Source organism: Lagopus leucura, unplaced genomic scaffold, assembly GCF_019238085.1.
Source record: "Lagopus leucura isolate 7727_CA_CO unplaced genomic scaffold, USGS_WTPT01 Super-Scaffold_1, whole genome shotgun sequence".
NCBI lineage: Eukaryota > Metazoa > Chordata > Aves > Galliformes > Phasianidae > Lagopus > Lagopus leucura.
The window spans coordinates 39,149,226-39,168,067 of NW_024962250.1; the positions used below are offsets into that span (position 1 = coordinate 39,149,226).

Sequence of the window (18,842 nt, forward strand, 5' to 3'; positions counted from 1 at the left end):
CTTTCAGATTTAAGTTTAGGTGTAATAAAAGTTTTAGATGAGAAGTACTACCTGCTCCGATAGCTGAATTTGCAGACTTTGAAGTTCTTTTCTCAAGGATGAATTTTCTGTTCGCAGCACCTTTGAAAGCAGAGAAACAGGTAATGAAAGACTCATTTATTGGGGAAAATGTGTTAAGCTTGACAGAAAAATAATTTATTTTAGAACAAGTGAAAGACTATTTGAAAGCCTGAAAGAGACCCCACTCTGCAGCAGTTAGAGCCAAATTATTCAGTGGAATCATTATTCTTCAATCCATGGGAACACTTCAAACTTATGTCCAGGGAAACATTAAGATGATGTGCTCACATCTTTGGTTGTTTGGCACCCTGACAGTTTGCTAGCATGCAAGTTCTCCCTGGGGTCCTCAGTAATTCACCTGCAGCTTAGGGACACAAAGTGAGCATTGTTTCAGATACGTCCAGACAGACAGGACAGAGCATTCCAGAAAACTCAGCAGGAAACAGATCTTGGTACTGCCCTTCAGATTACCAGTAAGTAAAACTGATGCAATAGTCTCATGCTGCCAAGTTACTACAAAAAACCCTTTACTAAAGACAGATTTGCTTCAGATTACACCAAACATACAGCTCTGGAGATGTATTACCTTTACTCCAAAGGACATCAAGATGCTAGTAAAGCCTACTCTAAACTAAGCAGAGAGAAGCACACACACATACCATTAATGCCTGTGTTTAGTCTGTGCTACCAAAAAGGTTTTAACCCTATCTCCAGAAGTCTCTCCTACTCAAAGAGAACAATCTCAGATCTCACTATAAGCACTACAGCATATACTTTGCACAAGAGCACTTAAGCAATATTTCCCCATAAAAAGATAATACAGGAGTCTTTACCTTCAGCTCCTCCTCTTTATTAGCCATCTGTATGAGTCCTGCCTCAAGCAGCTCTTCAACCGTCTTGATTTTATCATCCCTCTCTCTCATTCTGAGAAATCAGAAGTGAGCATTAGGAAAGCAGTGTTAACCTCTGGCAGCATCTTAGCTATCAATAGCAATCCTGCTCCCAGAACTGGATCTCTACAGGATCCTTTGGTGCAAAAGAAAAAGTGGTTTCTTACCCTCTTTCCATCTCCTCTAACAAATCTTTGTTTGCCTGTCAAAAGAAAAAAAAAAAAGCAACAGAGTGATCACCAATGGGATCAATAACAATTTGGGATTTTAACAACAAAAAGAATTAGAGAGCATCAGCTTCTCCACAAGTTTAGTTACTGAACTGCACCAATCCAGCAGGTAACAGACTTGGGGAGAATGTCCTCATTGCACAAGGGTCTAATGCTGATCCTGGACAGATGTCAGTCTGCCCAAAAAGGTACAGATCCAGCCCAAACACCTGAGAAATCTGTGTCCTTTGAGTATCTACCAAAATCACAAGCTCCACTTAAAGCTCACCCAACAGAGCATTTATGACTTCTCAAAGGCTAACAGTAATGCACTTTAAGAGATCCCACAAGAAATGTAAGCCAGCCCCCAAGGAAAATCAGCTATTTCAGGCAGGACAACAAACCAGCCCTCTCAGGGGAGTAAGAGCTGCAAACCTGATTATCTGCCAGAAGACAGGGAGCTGCTGACCAGCAGATACCAGCATGGGACTAGAAAGGAAACAGTTTCCTGTCCTGCAAGGCTTTCTCCAGCATTTCAGAAAGTTTTCTCACTTTACAGGAGCATGAAGTTGGGCATTCAAAGCTGTCTCAGGCTTTGAAACTGGGCAGAATAGCTCTTATCCTACAGTATCCTGCATGAGCACTCAGACTGATGCCATTGCAAAAAACATGGAAGAAGAGGGAGAAAGAAAAAGATAGCAATAGGAAAAAGCCACCATAATGTGAGTCTGTTCTTTGATTAGTACTGGTTTGAGAACTCACTCTCAGAATGAAAACAAGCAGCATGAAGATCTTACTCTGGTCTCTCCCCAGACCAATAGGAGATCTTTCTCCTAGGAGGGCTGGTTGCTTGTGGGATTTTTCTACTCAGAAATTTATCATTAAAAGTGGGAGAGACTGCTTGCATTAAGCTAGCATTCTCCAGGGGAGGAAAAAAATACACATTTTGTATGGATACTCTTTGCCAGATCTAGAAGCTGCATGACTTGGACTTTCCACGTGCACCAAAAAAGCAACACATTTCGCTCACCCCATGGCCCACTTAAAAGAAAATACCTAAGAAATCCAAAAGAATTAGAGGACGTTTGATACAACCTCAAATGTTGGCTGTACTGGTTCAGATAGGAGAGTCTGCAGCTTCTGCACTTCAGCTTGCAAAGTTTTGTTCTGATCCTTGAGAATCTGAAAGGAAATTCACATTTATCAGCTCAGAACTGCACACCCGAACTACAACATTTTCACAGTGGCAACAAGGTAATTAAATACCACAGAAGCTGTTACAGACAGTTCTTAGGAAGCTACAAGACTACAAAGAGTCCTTTAGTACAGGAAAGCAAGAAAGATGGCTAATACTTCTGTCCTTATGTTCCCATGAGAAATTCAGCTGTTACCATCCTCATTCCCTGGCAGAGGATCAGTCAGTGCCAAGTACACAGGCAAGAGAAACTGCATTGTCCTCCTCAAGGAGCATCAGCAGCATCTCAAGATTTGACAGCAGGAAGGGACAGCAAAGGTGAGGACTGAAGAATTGCTGTTTTGAGCCTGGTTTTTCCCTCTTCCATGTGCGTGGGAAGAAAGGAGCACTTGCTCAGGTAGAAGCATTCGGGGCAGACTTACGTTTGGGATCAAAGAAATTCCAAGGGCACAAAACATCCATGCTGAGTACACTGTGGATTTCCACACTATCACAAGAAGGACCCTTTGCACTCAGGTCCCTGTTCACTTCCTGAGAACTGCCAAATTGCCTCCAGGTGATTTTTGGACACAAAGCACCTTGCTGATTTCAGCCCATAACCACCCCGTAACGCCTCTAAAGTCTTTTTCTATTCTAAATTCACATTATTCCTTATCACATTCACTTTCACCACTTCTTTCTTAACACACTGCACCACCTAGAAAGCCCCCTGTGATTCTTGAGAGTCAGATCACATAAGGTAATCAAATGCATAATACAGCTGTCACTTCTTCACGCTCACCTTCCACACCTCCCTGAAGGTTCAGCTTATTGTGAAGAACAACCACCTAAAGTCCTAATAACCAGCTATTAACTGAGGGAACCATTACCTGTTGTTCTTTGAGACCTTAGAGAAACTTTGGGGGTTTTGCCACCAAAATCTATTCAAAAATGCAATTTTCATAAGTGAACTGCATTCACTACTTGATAACAGTTGCAAGAGCTCTAGGAGATCCATAGGGCATGGCCTCTCTTAGAGAAGCTATGTAGCCTACCCACCTGCTCTGTTCATCACCAGTAAACCTCCCAACATGGTATTGCAAGGCTCAGACTGAGTTACATTGATCTTTAGCAACACCACTTAAAAACAAGCACCAACTCCGCAGTGCAGACCCCAGATCACAGAACTAAAAGCTTTGGAAATTTAGCTGCTTCCTTATGAGAAACAATTTGGAAGCTGGCAGGAAGGAAATAAGCATTTTTATAGCTACCTTGGCAGAAAAATAAAAAGAGGAAGAAAAAAAAAGATTGACAGCATGATAACCCAAGCAAAGGCTCCCACCAAGGCCTTGGGAGCTGCATTCAAATGTAGTATGCAACAAAACTGCAATAGTTTTTACTGAATAGCTTTCTCCTCCACATTTCAAAGACATCACTCTTTGCAACTGTAGACACTGCACTTGACTTGAGTTACCCCACATCTCTCACCATCTGTTGTTATTACTCTGATATCCCACCTTACCCTTGCCTTGTAAAAAAAGAATGCTGTAACACAGCTTAACACCTGGAAGTCTGCTCTGTTTTACAAACCAACATTCAATTGTCTAAACTATTCCACAACCTCAGAAGCCTGGAAAACCTGATGTGGTTAAGCACAAGGATAGCTGTTCTGCATCTTACCTTAAATTCTTCTTTTGTGTTCACAGTCTGAGCAAGTTCTTCTCGAATCTGCTCCTCAAGAGTTCTTATTTTGTCATCTTTGATGTGAATGCTGAGACACAATAGAAGAGTTACATTCATCTTACAAAAAGCATCAATTCAAAAGAACATAAAAGACTGATAAAAATTGTTTATTGAATGCCAGATCTATTTACCTTTTCTGCATCCTTTCCAGCTCATGTGCAGCAGCAGCCTAGATATAAAGAGGATTAACACAGACTTAAGATACATCACATGATTCAATCAACCTTTCATTCCACAATATTAAAAAGCTAGAACAAGTCGTTTGGCCTCTCAACACATGACACCAGCAAGAAAGAAAGGGATAAGCTTGTCATTATGCACTTGTAAAACACCACTACATACCAGGCAAGCATGCAATTACAAGAAGAAAGAAGATCTTGAAAGGATTCATTTAACAACCAGGATTTTCAGTAATTAATCAGAGCACTTCCACCTCTGTAATGCACTGGCCACACAGTAATAGCAGAGGAGAAAGCATTTGTTTGGTTTTAAAAATACATCTGTTGTCAGGTAGGTTTTTCTGTATATTCTTGGTTTTTTACTTTCTTAGATGCCAGGGCTGCATATTTAACAACAGTTGTGTTCTCCCCTGTGCAATGTCCTTAGGACATCAGCAAATCTAGATGAACCCAACCAGCAAATGCTTCAGTCACTTGGCTATCTTAGTAAGAAACAGATTCGGCCAGTGAAGAAGGGAGGTTAAGAGCAGATCTCTGACCAAAAACAAAACCTCCAGGGAATTGCATATTAACCTGATTCTGTAACCTCACACAACATCACACTGTTGGTGGTGTATAAGCTCGCTTACACCAACAGATCTGCCTTTGCATTTAGGACAAAATAGGCAATGGGAAGATACCAAAAATGAAGCCTTAAAAATGAATCCCTTATTTTACCTGTTCATTTGTCAGAGCCTGTAACTTCTGTATTTCTGATTTCAGGGACAGGTTCATATTCTGCAAGACCTGAAGGAAGAAAAAACACATCTGCATTTTGCACATAGACGGTCTTTCAGCTAAGTCCACTTTTCAGTGTAAAATATCCCTGGTTGTTTTTTGTCATAGACTAGAGGTGATTGCAAGGGAAACCCCTAACATTTGTCATCAGCTTTCATCACACACCAATCCTGGCTAGATCAGCTGCCTTACAGTCAAAGGAGCTGGTTCTAGATCTAATGACAGCAACCACCTCACAGGCTTCATTTCATATGCACACCCAATGAGCCCATCCCTCCACCAGCTGGCATTTACATGTGCTTTTATTATACCTTGAGCTCTTCTTCCTTGCTTGTTAAATTGGCGTGTTCATTGCCTAATGAGTCCTCCATCTGCTTTAGCTGTTTGTCCTTTTCTGCAATGCTGTATAAATGAGAGTGATGACATATCAGTACTGGAAGGCCTAGAATGAAAGTTGCCCATGAAACAGGAAGCTGAACACAAAATACATGCTAGCCCTTCAGTCCAGGTCCTACCCACATTTCTGCTGACAGCACATTTTGAGTCCAAAAGCTTTTCCCTCCATTTCAAATGCTGTCTGCTTACCAAACATTTATGGGATGTTTTCTAGCTCCAAAACAAAACTACCCCATCTCCCAAAGGGAGAAATGGTCACACACATTGCTGCATTGATTCCCATAAACAACAGGAGGCACTGCTTTCTGTGCAGCACAGACCCCCATAAACAGGCTGCAAATCTGAGATCAGACACAGAAAGGAAGTCTGCAGGAAGTGTTTTCCCAGCTCTAAAGTGAATCTCATTTAGAAAGTGAAAAGCATTGACAACAATTCCTTCACCCTTCCCTCCCATGCACACTGTGCATGCACTGAGGAAAGGTGGTGTGTGATAGCAGCCAGTGACATCTCCCAAACACCAGGGGAAATGAATGCTCACACTTTGTGCAGTTCTTCTGCCAGGACTGAAGCTGAGGTCTGCAGAAAAAAAAGAAAAAAACAACCACAGCTGAGAGTAAAGCAAGGCAAAGAATCAACCTCTGCAGCAAACCAGGAATAGAACTTGTAAGATTTGTCTCATTATTTCAAATTGACCCAGGCAGATTTCAAGTACTTCCTAGCTATAGAACACAGCAAGGATCTCAGCGCATACTAATATCCCTTCCCTTTCTGCTCAAGGCAACACAACCAGAAGATCCTCTTTGTCAGATTCCAAACAAGCACTGGGAATCACCAGCACTTGTCTCCTAAGCTTAGCTGCCTTATGGGACACCCCACTGTCAAACCACTTCATCAGCCCTGATGTCCACACAGGTACCTATCCAGTCCAACCCTACTTCCTCAAAGGGGTTTTCTGCCAGGTGTTCTGTCCCCAGTGGACTGAACAGAGCTTTATACAGCAGCCACCTAAGTCACTATTCCTCAATATGATGACAAGGGGAAAAACACTATCAGTTGGTTCATGGGAGGACAGCAAGAAGACCAAAGAACCACATGAGAATACCCACACATGAAAAGGTATAGAAAAAAAAGAAATTGAATGGTATTCCACTCCTAGTTCTAAATGAAAGGCAGTACTGGAGACAGGTGGACATTTTCCCTCCAAAGAAAGGAGAGCAGAAGCTTACGTTTTAAATCAGGTTGAGAACACGACAAAAGAGGATGCTAACAAGTCTTCACTTTCATTATTGCTCATCTCACATCCACCTTAAAAAAAGGTCTTTTATAGAAGATTCACAATTAAAGACTACAGAAGAAAGGGAAGAGGGAACATGCTGTACCTGGGCTGCCATTTGTGAATGAAGCTTCTGAAGCTGAGTGTTCAAAGCATCGTTCTGCTCTACCAGCTCCTAGTAAGAGAGCAGAAAAAGAAAAGCAGGCTGAGATCTGTAGATGGTCAACTTCTGCTAGTATTAGCTCCTAGTTGTGCTTCTATCAGTAAGAACAGTTTAGCATTTAATTTTCACATATTTTGGAGATGCCATCTTTCTCCCACAGAGATAGGTTGGTTTGAGGGTAGTGTAACATCCCACTTCATCTGAAAGGAAATATTCCCTACCCCACCACACACCTGCTGGTTTCCCTGCAGCCAGCAAGGATTATTACATGCTTGCTCCCAAACGGCTCCAGTCCTCCTCCCAACACTGCATGCAAGCTCCCAGTGGGAAAGCTTAGTTAGAGCAGCATTTCAAGGTTATTACTGTTTCCACAGACACAAAGGGGAAAGAAAAAGAAGATCTGTGAGCAATACCTGCACCCTCAATTGCATAGAGTCCTCCTTAGAAGCTCTCTTTTGCTCATTCTCAATCAGCTGCAACATCCTCTGCTCCAGCTGCTGTTTCGACAGCATCATATCAGTAAGTTTGCTGTGCAAGCTCTGGATTTCATTGTCTTTGGCAACAAGCTTATTCTGCACATCTGCAGCAGAAACATCAGGATTTAAATTCAGAAGTACGTACTTGAACTCTAGGGGGAAGTAACTTGCACTGCAAACAGGGAAGATGATGAGAAGCCTTGATCCAGCAAGCCAAGGTTCTACTCATCAGCATTTAAAGTTGTATCACAGCACACGATTTCCCCAGGGTGTGCAAGCACTACTGACATCAATTTGAGCTCTGTTTAACACTTAAGCCAATTAATACTTTTTTTTTTTTAATACAGCAAGATCACTGCAGTTAGCACTATGTGGGATTTTCTTGTTTGATACATGCCTTGTTGTGCTGCTTCGTGCTCTGCTGTTCTTTTCCTGAGATAAACCTGGATTTCTTCCCATCGTCTCTCTGCTTCCTGCTGCTGGACCTTCACATGGAAGACAGAATTGATGAAAATAAGTCTAATCTTTAATTTAGTTTTGAAACATTCGGAGTTCACCTCTTCAGTGCTATTCCCAAAACATATGGTAAGGAAGGAAAATTGTTCCTTGTTTTCATTAGGGCGCATCAGAGAGACAGAGCGCCCTGTAATCCTCCTCCCAGAACAGTTTATCCCATTAATTTGAAAGGCAAATTGTGAACAGAATTTAATCACTGGCTCTTAACAGGATGATTTCTGTAGTACGGAAGTGCAGCATTTTTGCTCTGCAAGTTCAGAATTAACAGCAGGAGCCGATCTAGCCACATAAAACACAAAAACACATCTGTAAATTAAACCACATCTCAGCCCTAGGTATCAATTCTCCATCTGCAAGGACTGGAGGCAGACAGAACTTCTGAGCTGATGATCTCATCAGAAAATAAAAAAGATACATCAAAATATCAGTATACTTCTAAAAAATAATTGTGCATTGAAGCAAAAGTGTGGAGCTTCCAAACAAAGAAGACTAATTTTTATGGAACAATCAACGAGTAAAAGAATTATTAAAAAATCCTATTTGGATGAACTGCTCCAAAGTATCATGGAAACCAGGCCAAACCAGGACACAAATCTTGTCTGAATCGTAGAAAACAAGGTTCAACATCACCAATTAAGGTTTTTAAAAGATATTCACCTGGGAGGGCAAGTTTGTTGTCATAGTCTGTAATCACTGAAAATACAGGTACTGAATAAAAGCATTAAATAAGCCCACAGGCTGGCTCAGAAATTATCCACAAATTGATATTTGTGTATCTAAAGACAACGGACAGAGACCAGTGGCCAGGGAAACAGCAGAAGCAATTCTCACACTCCTTCCATCCTGCCCAGCTCAGGACTTGGCTCAGATAAAAACCTCAAGTGCAACTCAGCAAGGCAGAGAAAAAGCAAAGTCACCTTTAGCTGAGCCACTGCCTGCTCTGCATTCTTCTTCTGGAGCTCCTCTTGCTGCAGCTTGCTGTTCTTCTCTCCCAGTTCATTCACCAGCCTGGCACAGTCCTGACGCAGTTTGTTCAGTTCAGCTGCCTGCCTAGAAATAAACATTTTTACAGCTTCTTGTTCAGTTCCTTCCCCTCTTCCAAGAAGCATAAGCAATACCAACAGCTAGTCAAACATCAAGTGTTGTATTTGCAGCCAGAGGGCTGTGCTGAGTTTCACTCACATTGTTTTACCCTAGGAAAGGGATGAGGTCTGGAATGCTGGCTGTCAGCACAGCAGCTATAACCCAAAGCCAGAAACAAAAGGGAACTCCATAAGCCACAAGCAGCAGCTCCTTCAAAATGTTTGAAAGCTGATGGTTATAATTTGGATGGCTTTATACAAAAAGGGCCAGCACACAGAAAAGTCTCACAAATTCACATTCTGTTCCTCCTCCCATGAAGGATCCTTGATCTGTAACTCACTGAAGACTTAACTGTGGGAATCTCTCTGGACTACACATTGCCTCATGGACCTGACTCACTCTCAACTTGTGAAGGTGTATGATGCACTCTCTCACTTAGGGAGTGAAGATGCATTTGCATTTGTATCACACAAGGCAAGAATTCTGCAAGGCTCCTCTCTGTGTATAAGCAAACAAAAAGCATTATGTTATTTATATTTGCCCAAACTAAGCATTTTTTTCAAGATTTGGTAATTACGACGCTTCATTTCTACAATCAGAGGACTTGCCCTTATTATATGCCATTACAGAAAGTGGGCAGGGAGCAGAAGGTGCATCTGCTGCATTATGCTCAGCAGTTCAGCAGTTGTTGGCAGAATGGTCCATAAGGAAGTAGCACCTCGGCGTGAACAGACCAGCCAGAAAATGAAGACACAGCAACATTTCCAAGCCATGACAGGGTTCTGACATTCCAGTCTCCAACAGTAACAAACCAGCTATCTAGAGCATGTGAAGCGTGGTTTTGGCTTCCTGAAGACAGAAGGCCACTAGCAGCAATTCACCCATGTGCCTACAGCCCTTATCAGGCACTCAGTTTGTCCCTGAGCTGACAGAGGACTGTGTGTATGGTTGTAAAGTTAAGTCATAACTCACAAAAAGATGACACCTTGAGGTGCTTTTTGATTCTCCAAGCGATGGTGGATGAATCCAGCTGTCACCCAGTGGTACCATCACTGCAGCACACTGACATCTTCCTTTTTAATGCAGGACCAATTTATAAGGTCAGAGCTGCTGTCCTCCCAAGAGATCTGCAATAGCACTTCTCCTAAAGCCAGGTGGACAAATGTACCCTACCAAATACACTGGCTATGATTGAGCACTCCTGCAGTTCTTCCTGTCAGACCTCAGACCTCTAGCAGCCTAGGCTTCATCTGATGAAAGATACTAATCAGTTTTGACAGCTGTGGCTCAACGCAAACACAAACAGGTACCTTCATGCTCCAAAATCACAGTTACCTAGTTTAAACACTGTGTCCAGGTGTGGAGCCCTCAGTACAAGAAAGACATTGAGATTTTGGAAAGGGTCCAGAGGAGGGCGACTAAGATGATCAGGGGGCTGGAGCACCTCCCCTATGAGGACAGGCTGAGGGAGTTGGGCTTGTTCAGCCTGGAGAAGAGAAGGCTGCGGGGTGACCTCATTGCAGCCTATCAATACCTGAAGGGAACCTACACCCAGGAGGGGAGTAAACTCTTCAAAAGGGCTGATAACAGCAGGACTAGGGGAAATGGTTTTAAGTTGAAGGAGGGAAGATTTAGGTTGGATGTTAGGGGGAAGTTCTTTACTAGGAGAGTGGTTAGGCCCTGGAACGGGCTGCCCAGGGAGGTTGTGGATGCCCCGTCCTTGGACGTGTTTAAGGCCAGGTTGGATGGGGTCCTGGGCAACCTGATCTGAATGTGTATGTTTGGTGGCCCTGCTAGGCAGGGGGGTTGGAACTACATGATCCTTGGGGTCCCTTCCAACCCGGGTGATTCTGTGATTCTGTAAACACAAATGCAAGGACAGCCAAGGAAATGGAAATGAAAGGAGCAGAAGCCAGAGTTCTTCAGGCAAAGCTTAAAAAAAAGCAGAGCTCCAAGGAGCTGCTAACATACTTGCTCTCCATTTGATTGGTAGAAGTGCTGACAGCATCTCTCAGGATACCATTCTCCTGCTTCAGGTGGCTTATTTCTGCCTCCATCTGCTCACAGCGTTGCTGGAACTGAAGAGGGGAGAAAAAGATTACAGTAAAAGAGAAATCAGAAATCACCAAAATGTCACAGCAAATGCAACTATACAACAGTTAAAGGTAACAATAGTGTTTTTCTGGGGAAAAGGACAGCTTTACTTCCCTTCCTCATACCACTCCTCCACTAAATTGATGCAGCTCAGCTCTACTTGCTTGAATAAAACATCAGTTTCCTTTTACACCACTGTATCAAGGCCACATTTCAAATAGTACACAAATATTACTCAGGATATTGATAACTATCTACAGTTGCACAGTTGAGTTATCGATAATTGGGTACCTATCTCCCTTTCCAAGGAAGAAATAAATTCACTGGATTAATGCCAGAGGTTTACAAAGCCTGTAAATAAAGCAGAAAAGTTGGAAATAACCAAAGATACACAGATTGTAGCATGTAAACTGCAAAAGGCTTGTCCAGATCTAACATCCTGAAGTTGAGACTACAAAGATCTTTTTCTTCAGGTAAAATTACGCTTCAGTTACATCTCAATGTGCTTGAGAGATGCCCTAAAACCCAAAGCTGCTTCACAGTAGTTTAAACATGACCAAAAGACAGGATTCAAAGGGGAAATAAAGAACAACAAATGGACTTTGCATATCCAGATGCCAGCACAGCTGGTCCTACAGCCTGCTCTGAAAATCCTGAAGCATGTACAGCACATAACACGTTCTTCCTCTTCCAGCACCAGTTGCAGCTGACACCATTTCCAAGACCCAGTTTCACCATGAGTGACTCATCAGTGAGGATCTTGTAAGCACAAGTCCACAAAAAATAACACAAATACCAAACATCTGAATAACAACAACAGCAAGAGAGTGGTCCATTGGGGAGCAGCCACATCCAGCTCAGCACCAACACATCCAAGGAGTTGTTCTCTCTGGGCTTTGATGAGCTTGGGGTTTTTTTTTTTAGTATTTGTTTTGTGGTAGTTTTTTTGTGTTCCTTGTTTAGTATTATTTTTACTTTAAACACCACACAGATAAAGAGGATCTGGAATCTTTGATGGCTATGGTTCAGCTTCTCTGCAGCACTGTGAAACAGCAGCAGGGGGAGCAGGACCAGAGCACCTCTGCACACCCTTCCTCCAGCTATAGAAGCTGGTAGAAATCACCCTTTGGTCCCCAGACCTCCTCCACCTCCCCCAGGAAGATCCTCTCACTTTGCAGTTTCCTGTGTAGGTTCAGGTGCAACAGTGTCTGCTCCAGAACTGCAGAGCTGGCATTCTCCAGAGAGCCAAGATACAACAGAAATATCACTGAAACTGGATGTTCACAAACCAGGCTTGGTGCTGTGACAACCTTTCAGGAGAACACACCAGCATGACATATCTAAGCACATGTCAGGGCCTGGTATAGGCAGGGCCATTTTGCTTAAAAATATCTGCTGAAAACTCCTTCTGAAGTCACTACATCATAACAAATTCAAACAAGGGTCTAAAAACAAAAATATAAGCGCTGCCCTTCAAATATTCTCAGTAAAGCACCTTCCTAATCAACGATACTTCTTGTGTATCAACTTGACTAATCTCTCCATGCTGAGATTTAAGAGCAAGATTTATCAGCTTCTAAATGATCCTCAGCATTAATGTCTACCTGAAGTTGAGTATTTCAATTAGATTTCATGCTCAATTGGTTAACATTTCAGAATACCACAAAGCAGAAGTATCTAGACAAGCCAGGCTGCCTAGCACTGGCCTTTTGCAGACTGAAACAGCCACCTTTGATAAGACTCTGCCTTACGAATCAGCCATGAATTTCCCTACCCTCATGCAGATGGGTCACATTAGCAGCTATCAGCACACTGCACTCAAGATTCCAGGTAACAACCACTTCCACAGAAGCTGACTTGAAATAACAAATGCTGCACTCTTTGCTAAAATGAAGGTTTCTTAGCACTGATCTGCTTGTATACGAACTTCAACCCAAACAGTGAAGGATGAGAGGTGATGGCCTCAAGTTGTGCCAGGGAAGGTTTAGGTTGGATATTAGGAAACAGCTCTTCACAGAAAGAGTAGTAATGCAGTGGTACAGCTGCCCAGGGAGTGGAGGGGGAAGGAGGGATCACCATCCCTGGGGGTGTCCAAGAGCCAGGTAGCACTGAGGGACATGGTCAATGGGCACAGTGGGGTGCTTTGGACTTGGGGATCCCCGAGATCTTTTCCAGCCTTAATGATTCTACGAAAGCTTTTACCTTTATCTTCATCTGCTGGGATTCCTGGTAGCTAACATGTATTTTACTCTGAAAAGTGCCATGCTCCTTCTCCAGCGCGTTGATGCGTTCCCTCATTTTTGCTGTAAGCAAGCCGTTCCTCTCTTTTTCTGCAACCAGCTCCTTGGGTGGGAAACCAAAGGAAAAAGAAAAGAAATCACCTACCACTCTCTTCTAGAATCCAACAGACACAATGTTTTATGATTATGAGGAACATATCAAGCATATATCAAACTACAGCAAGCACCAGCATTCACTCACAAATTACAGTACTACACTGGCCAAGCTTTCAGCACCCTTTTGAGGATTTTAAATCAGCAATTTCACATGTGTTAGAAAAGAGGTTTGCCACTTTAAACAACAGCCTCCTGTTGTCTTATTTCTATCAAGTTTAGCCAGATAATACAGAGTCCTAACGATTAAAGTCACAGACTCTGCACAGGGCGTACCTTGGATTTTCCTCCCAGGTACAGCAAAATGAAAGAAACTGGATAAAGAATTGCAGCAAAACTACAAAGCATTTCAGAGCATGTAATTGCTTTATAGCAGGTTGCAAAGCCAACGCTGAAAACAGTTTTGCCATAGGAGATGAGGTATTAGCACCCAGCAGTAAGGCCTGAATTCCACCAGCATGCCACATTATAACTTCCAAATGAAAATACACAGTTCAATTTGGATTATTTATTAGCCAGTAACTCAACCTGGACACCTGAAAAGTCCACAGAGCTGCTAATCTGCAATATAAGTGCATTTGCTGCAGAAAGCAAAACCATTGAGTACAGGGCTCAGGCAGCTCTGATCACAGGAGTATTTGCACACTCGAACTCCAAGTGCCTCCAGCTATGCCACACAACGTAGCTCCACACAGTGCCAGAGGCTTCTCCAGAGATCCCAAGTGCCCACATTAGCAGTCAGCCTCTCCGACAGCACAGAGAGCCCTGCCACAGCATTTCAGTGCTCCAAATAACTAGCCTGAATACCTTCCACCTCCTCAGAGTAATTATAAGCTTTGTCCACATTTCATTTTCAATAAAAGCTGTTCTCTCTTTTTAGAGCCAGTGAGTTGGCTTCAGGAAGCTGTCTTCTTCAGAATAAAAAAAAAAAAAACAAACCATAATAAGCTCCCAAGCATACGTTCACAGAGTAACCAAAGACATTAGGAGATAGTTTAACACAAAGCCTTCTCAAACACGAGTGTCATTGGTCTTCCATCTGCTAGGATACAACAAGAGGGAGGCAGCATGACATTTTCTGGCTTCCTTCTACCCCTCCACCAACTTCTGCCATTCATCTACAACCCTCACCAGCCCATGCACCCCACCAAGGCAGTGCCAGAGATGCTGGCAAGACCAGCTCTCACACCTTCAACACCACAGAGGTCAGGCACTCCTTGCTCTCATTCATCCTCTCCAGATATCACCTGCACTGACAGCCCCAGGGACATCTCTGCACCTTGCCTTCTAAGTCCCTCCATAGCTTTTAACAGTGTGTTCAAAGGAACATGTTAATTAGAAGATAAAAGCTTGTTGAGTTTTTTCCCTTTGCTTACCCTGATGACTTAGCACTGCAGCAGCTCTGCCTTCACCTGCTTCCTCTCAGCTTTCAGGAATGCCTGTTCATCTTTCCTCTTCCCTTTCCTCCCCCTAACAAAACTGGGAAAACTAACAACCACCCCTCTTCTCTGCAGACCCTGCCTTGCTTTCCAACCACCACCCTGTAGATGGCTTTTCCCTCCTCCACACTCATGCTCTGACACTCACAGTCTTTCTGCTCAGATCCTGTCCCACAATATTCCTGATTCTAACATCACTCTACTTCCAAATTACCCAAAACATAAGAATCCTACTCCTGCCAAGTCTATGATTTATTACAACACTGACATAATTCAGTTTTCCACAGTAACTGATCTCCTTTGAAACATTCAATAGAAAAAAAAATAAACGTAGTTTCATGAAGTTATCTCAACAGTGGTGCAACTGTAAGTCTAAAACCATCAGTGCTGCAACTCAAGGGGCCAAGCAGCATTCAAACTTGCTGCAGCTTTCTCAAAGAAAGCTGATCATTAATGTGCCTAGAAGCAAGCAAGCATCCAAATACTGGAATATGTACACTCAATTAAAGCTGCAATGGAAAAAGAGGTGTTTTATATTTATATCCATGTAATGCTCACGAAAAAAAAAAAAAGCATTTGCTCTTAATAACCTTTTGAAGAGAAAAATGGCCTCAGTTTAAAAATGCCAGTAAGTGAACTACCTGGAAAAACTACTGGCAAACAGCTCTGCACAAACACACTAATAGCATCATAAAAACTAACAGTCTTGGAACACCTTCCCAATATAAGAGATTCCAGCTTTTAATTTAGACTAACCTCAACAGGCCAGAATTTGTTGCTGCTCATTCTCCAAGCCCCTGCAATTATCCAAAAGCTCTCTGCACACACAAACTCCTTTGCATTTACCTGGGTTAGCTGCTTGCACTGCTCCTTTGCAACAGCTGCCTCTTCCTTCATCGCAGCGAGCATTTTCTCCTTCTCTTGCAGCTGATGCATAGCTGCAGCCGACTCTGCCTTGCTGGCCTGCAGCAAAAGCACACACGACTGGTCAATACATGCCAGAAGTACACCAGCAGAGTGAGGCTGAAAGGAAGCAACACCCCCTCATGCCCTCACATGGTTTGTGTGCACAGCGTACATGGCACCACGAGTACCCAGCCCTGCTGCTAATGGATCCTGCAGCGCTGGTTTTATCGGACCAGGAAATGCATTTTCAAATGCACTGAAACCAATTAAGAGAATAAATGGGCTCTTAAGGAGCTCCCACATTGGAAGATGGCTGCTTTGGTGGCACTGGGAAAAACAAAGAGCAGTCATTAAAGAAATAAAGGAAAACAGCGCAGCCACGCTGAATCATTTGATAAATGAGAGAGGAAGAGATTGCCAACATCACCGGGTCCCACCCATGCTCAAAGCAGGCATAACCCAACCTGGAGTAGAAATACCACCTGATTTCCTGAAAGCTCACTACAAGGGAAAGAGGGAACACTGGTCTGGTCCCCCTTCCACTCAGGAGAGCCTCCAGCTACAACAGTAACATCTCTGTGCGGGAGAATGACAAGTTTTAGAGGTGCTGTGGGACACAGAAGCAGAGGGAATGATCCCTGCTGTCCTGCCACTTGTACACTGGCCTTAGAAAATAAAATAACTGCCAGAAGGGGCAAACCTTCTACACATATACATTCAGACTGTGTTAAATAAAGTCTGCTAGTAAAAGAAGCAGAGGGGAGTTGCAGTCCCACAAACCCATTCTCAATTTGGTTGGAAGATCGCCTTTGATAGTACTGCAAGATACTGGTGGTCATCACCCTGTTGTCTTAATACAGAAGTGTAGAAATTAGAGAGTAAAGAAGCACCAAGCATTAGAATGGGCTGTCCAGAGAAGTTACTCAGCCTCAGTTCTTCATGGTTTAAAGCCTGACTGGATAAAGTCCTGAGCAGCCCAGGCTGACCAGGGAGCAGACCCTGCTTTGAGCAAGAGAATGGACCGCAGACCTTCCAATCTGAGGTATCCTAAGGTCCTATGAAACACATTCAAAATAGCCAGAATGCTTTAATGTGTAAGGTTTCTAAGAGGGAGTCCTGTTTGTTGCTTTTTTTCCTTAATTCCTATTACAGTTTTTCCTACATATCTGTGAGAGATGGCTGCTAAAGTCACCACATAGCCTTCCCCCATGCCAACACACTGCGTCAGCTGCAACAGCCCTACATTACACAGCTTCTACTGATGGTTATGGCTGCCCTTTACGAGCAGTTAGGAGCTATCAGCCTGTCTAGCCAGCCCTGGCAGATGGCAGATATCTGACAACTGCCTTCTGCATGTAAAAGCAGGCACAGACCAGCTGGAAAAAAGTCTTCCAAAGCCATAATGCAGAAACAGCGACAAAACATCCATTAGCTCATTTGACAGTGTCTCCTCCACTTTCTACCCATCTAAAAGCCTCCTCTCCCCCATACCCACAGACATTCACCTTTTGTAAGACGTCGTGAATTGCACCAGGTTTTTCCTTCAACACCTCCACTACACAACGGGCCTCATCTTCAGTGAAGATCATATTCTTCATGGCCATCACAAAGTCTTTAAATTTTACTTCAGCATTCTCTGCAACACAGAAGGGAGGATATATTTGCTTTGGACTCAGTACAGAATTATTTATTTTGCCTTGAAACAGCATGTGATGGGGTATCATTATGCATTATATTTAATTTCAGTCTGAAATGCCAAGAAGCAAAAGGTCATGAGCATTCAGCTAAAACAACATAACTCAGATTTAAATCTGATAACAATCTGCCAGCTGACAGTTTTGGGGGAAAAAAAATCCCATCGCTTTGTTTGTACAGTTGGTAACATTTATAGTGTTGCTAGCAAGAAGACAAAGCACAACACAGATCTGGGGGGAAAAATAGCACAAATGTGAAAACTTGAAGAGTTCTTCCCAGCATATTATGACAGTAATTCAAACTGAGCTCCCAGTTCACAGGACAGCCTCGCTCCAAAAGCAATATGCAGACGACAGAGCAATGAATTTACATGGCACATTTCTGATTACAATACATGGAATCAGAAAGATATTCCATCGGTCTAAGTTTGGAAATGAACTGCTGCAGGAATTCAGCAGCAGGGAGATAGATCAGTGAGATCCATCTTCATCACTGATTCTGTAAGTGTTCAGAAAGACACAAACAAAGCAAGCGCACTCCAGATCTGCCATGCTCTTACAGAAACAAAAGCATTTTTCATTAGAAAAACAGGCTGCACAAGTAAGTCATTAGGTGGCCCCCTAACTTAAGGAAATGGAAGCACAAGTCTGAGGCACCCAATACCCCTATCCAAGAGAAGTATGCCAAGAGACTGGAGGGGAGTAAAAAGAAAGTAAAAACTTAAAAAGGTTGCTTGGTTCAGAAAGTGCCCCTAAGATAATGGAGAATGGTCCAGCTTTCTCACCACAGCTCTGGACGTGATATCAAACCACAAGGCAAACCCAAACCCCAGAAGAGAATAAAATATGAATGAAAAATAGGAAACTAAATTCTGGCAATATTAAGACCATAGGAAAAATTATCGAGCGTGAAAACAGGTAACTGAATAACAGTCCAGAGAGCTGTGAGGGAAGCCCTGAGGAATTCCAGCACACCCCGTCCTTGTCCTAAACCCAACTTGGCCTTGGCCACAGACTTCAAATCATGTCATCGCTGCACTGACATCATCAGTGATGCTTTTACCAGGAACATACCAACATCCTGAGACCAGAGTCTGGTTTGCTGAAGGTCTACTGGGCTTGGAGCAGACCAAGCCCTGTGCTCCCTGAACACAGGAAGAGCCTTGCCCTTGCAAGAAGCTTACAGTTAGAATACAAGAAGATTTCTATATTGGGAGAGCAAATCCCAGCTGACACAGAAGAATTAGAAGCTCACATAGAAGGGTTACGGCTTGCAAAGGAAACGAGAAGGGACTGGTGCACAGGGGAGGCTTTCATGCCCCACAGCAATAATACACAGCCATTGAGTTGGAAGCACAAGAGGAGCCTCAGGCAAGT

General features: G+C 43.1%; 1 protein-coding gene across 7 annotated transcripts in view; it reads right to left on the reverse strand.

Annotated features, from left to right (window-relative positions):
• KTN1 (kinectin 1) overlaps positions 1-18,842 on the reverse strand; it is a 70,788-nt gene that overhangs the window by 26,104 nt on the left and 25,842 nt on the right. For all 7 annotated transcript variants that reach the window (XM_042895286.1, XM_042895294.1, XM_042895278.1 and 4 more), the window contains exons 5-21: positions 17,277-17,407; positions 15,712-15,828; positions 13,236-13,376; positions 10,911-11,017; positions 8,774-8,906; positions 7,738-7,825; positions 7,278-7,444; positions 6,808-6,876; positions 5,967-6,004; positions 5,344-5,434; positions 4,973-5,041; positions 4,208-4,245; positions 4,014-4,104; positions 2,255-2,341; positions 1,118-1,152; positions 894-984; positions 52-120 (exon numbers count right to left, since the gene is read on the reverse strand). In XM_042895286.1, the coding sequence (XP_042751220.1) occupies positions 52-120; positions 894-984; positions 1,118-1,152; positions 2,255-2,341; positions 4,014-4,104; positions 4,208-4,245; positions 4,973-5,041; positions 5,344-5,434; positions 5,967-6,004; positions 6,808-6,876; positions 7,278-7,444; positions 7,738-7,825; positions 8,774-8,906; positions 10,911-11,017; positions 13,236-13,376; positions 15,712-15,828; positions 17,277-17,407 (1,562 nt within the window). The remainder of the gene's footprint in view (positions 1-51; positions 121-893; positions 985-1,117; positions 1,153-2,254; positions 2,342-4,013; positions 4,105-4,207; positions 4,246-4,972; positions 5,042-5,343; positions 5,435-5,966; positions 6,005-6,807; positions 6,877-7,277; positions 7,445-7,737; positions 7,826-8,773; positions 8,907-10,910; positions 11,018-13,235; positions 13,377-15,711; positions 15,829-17,276; positions 17,408-18,842) is intronic.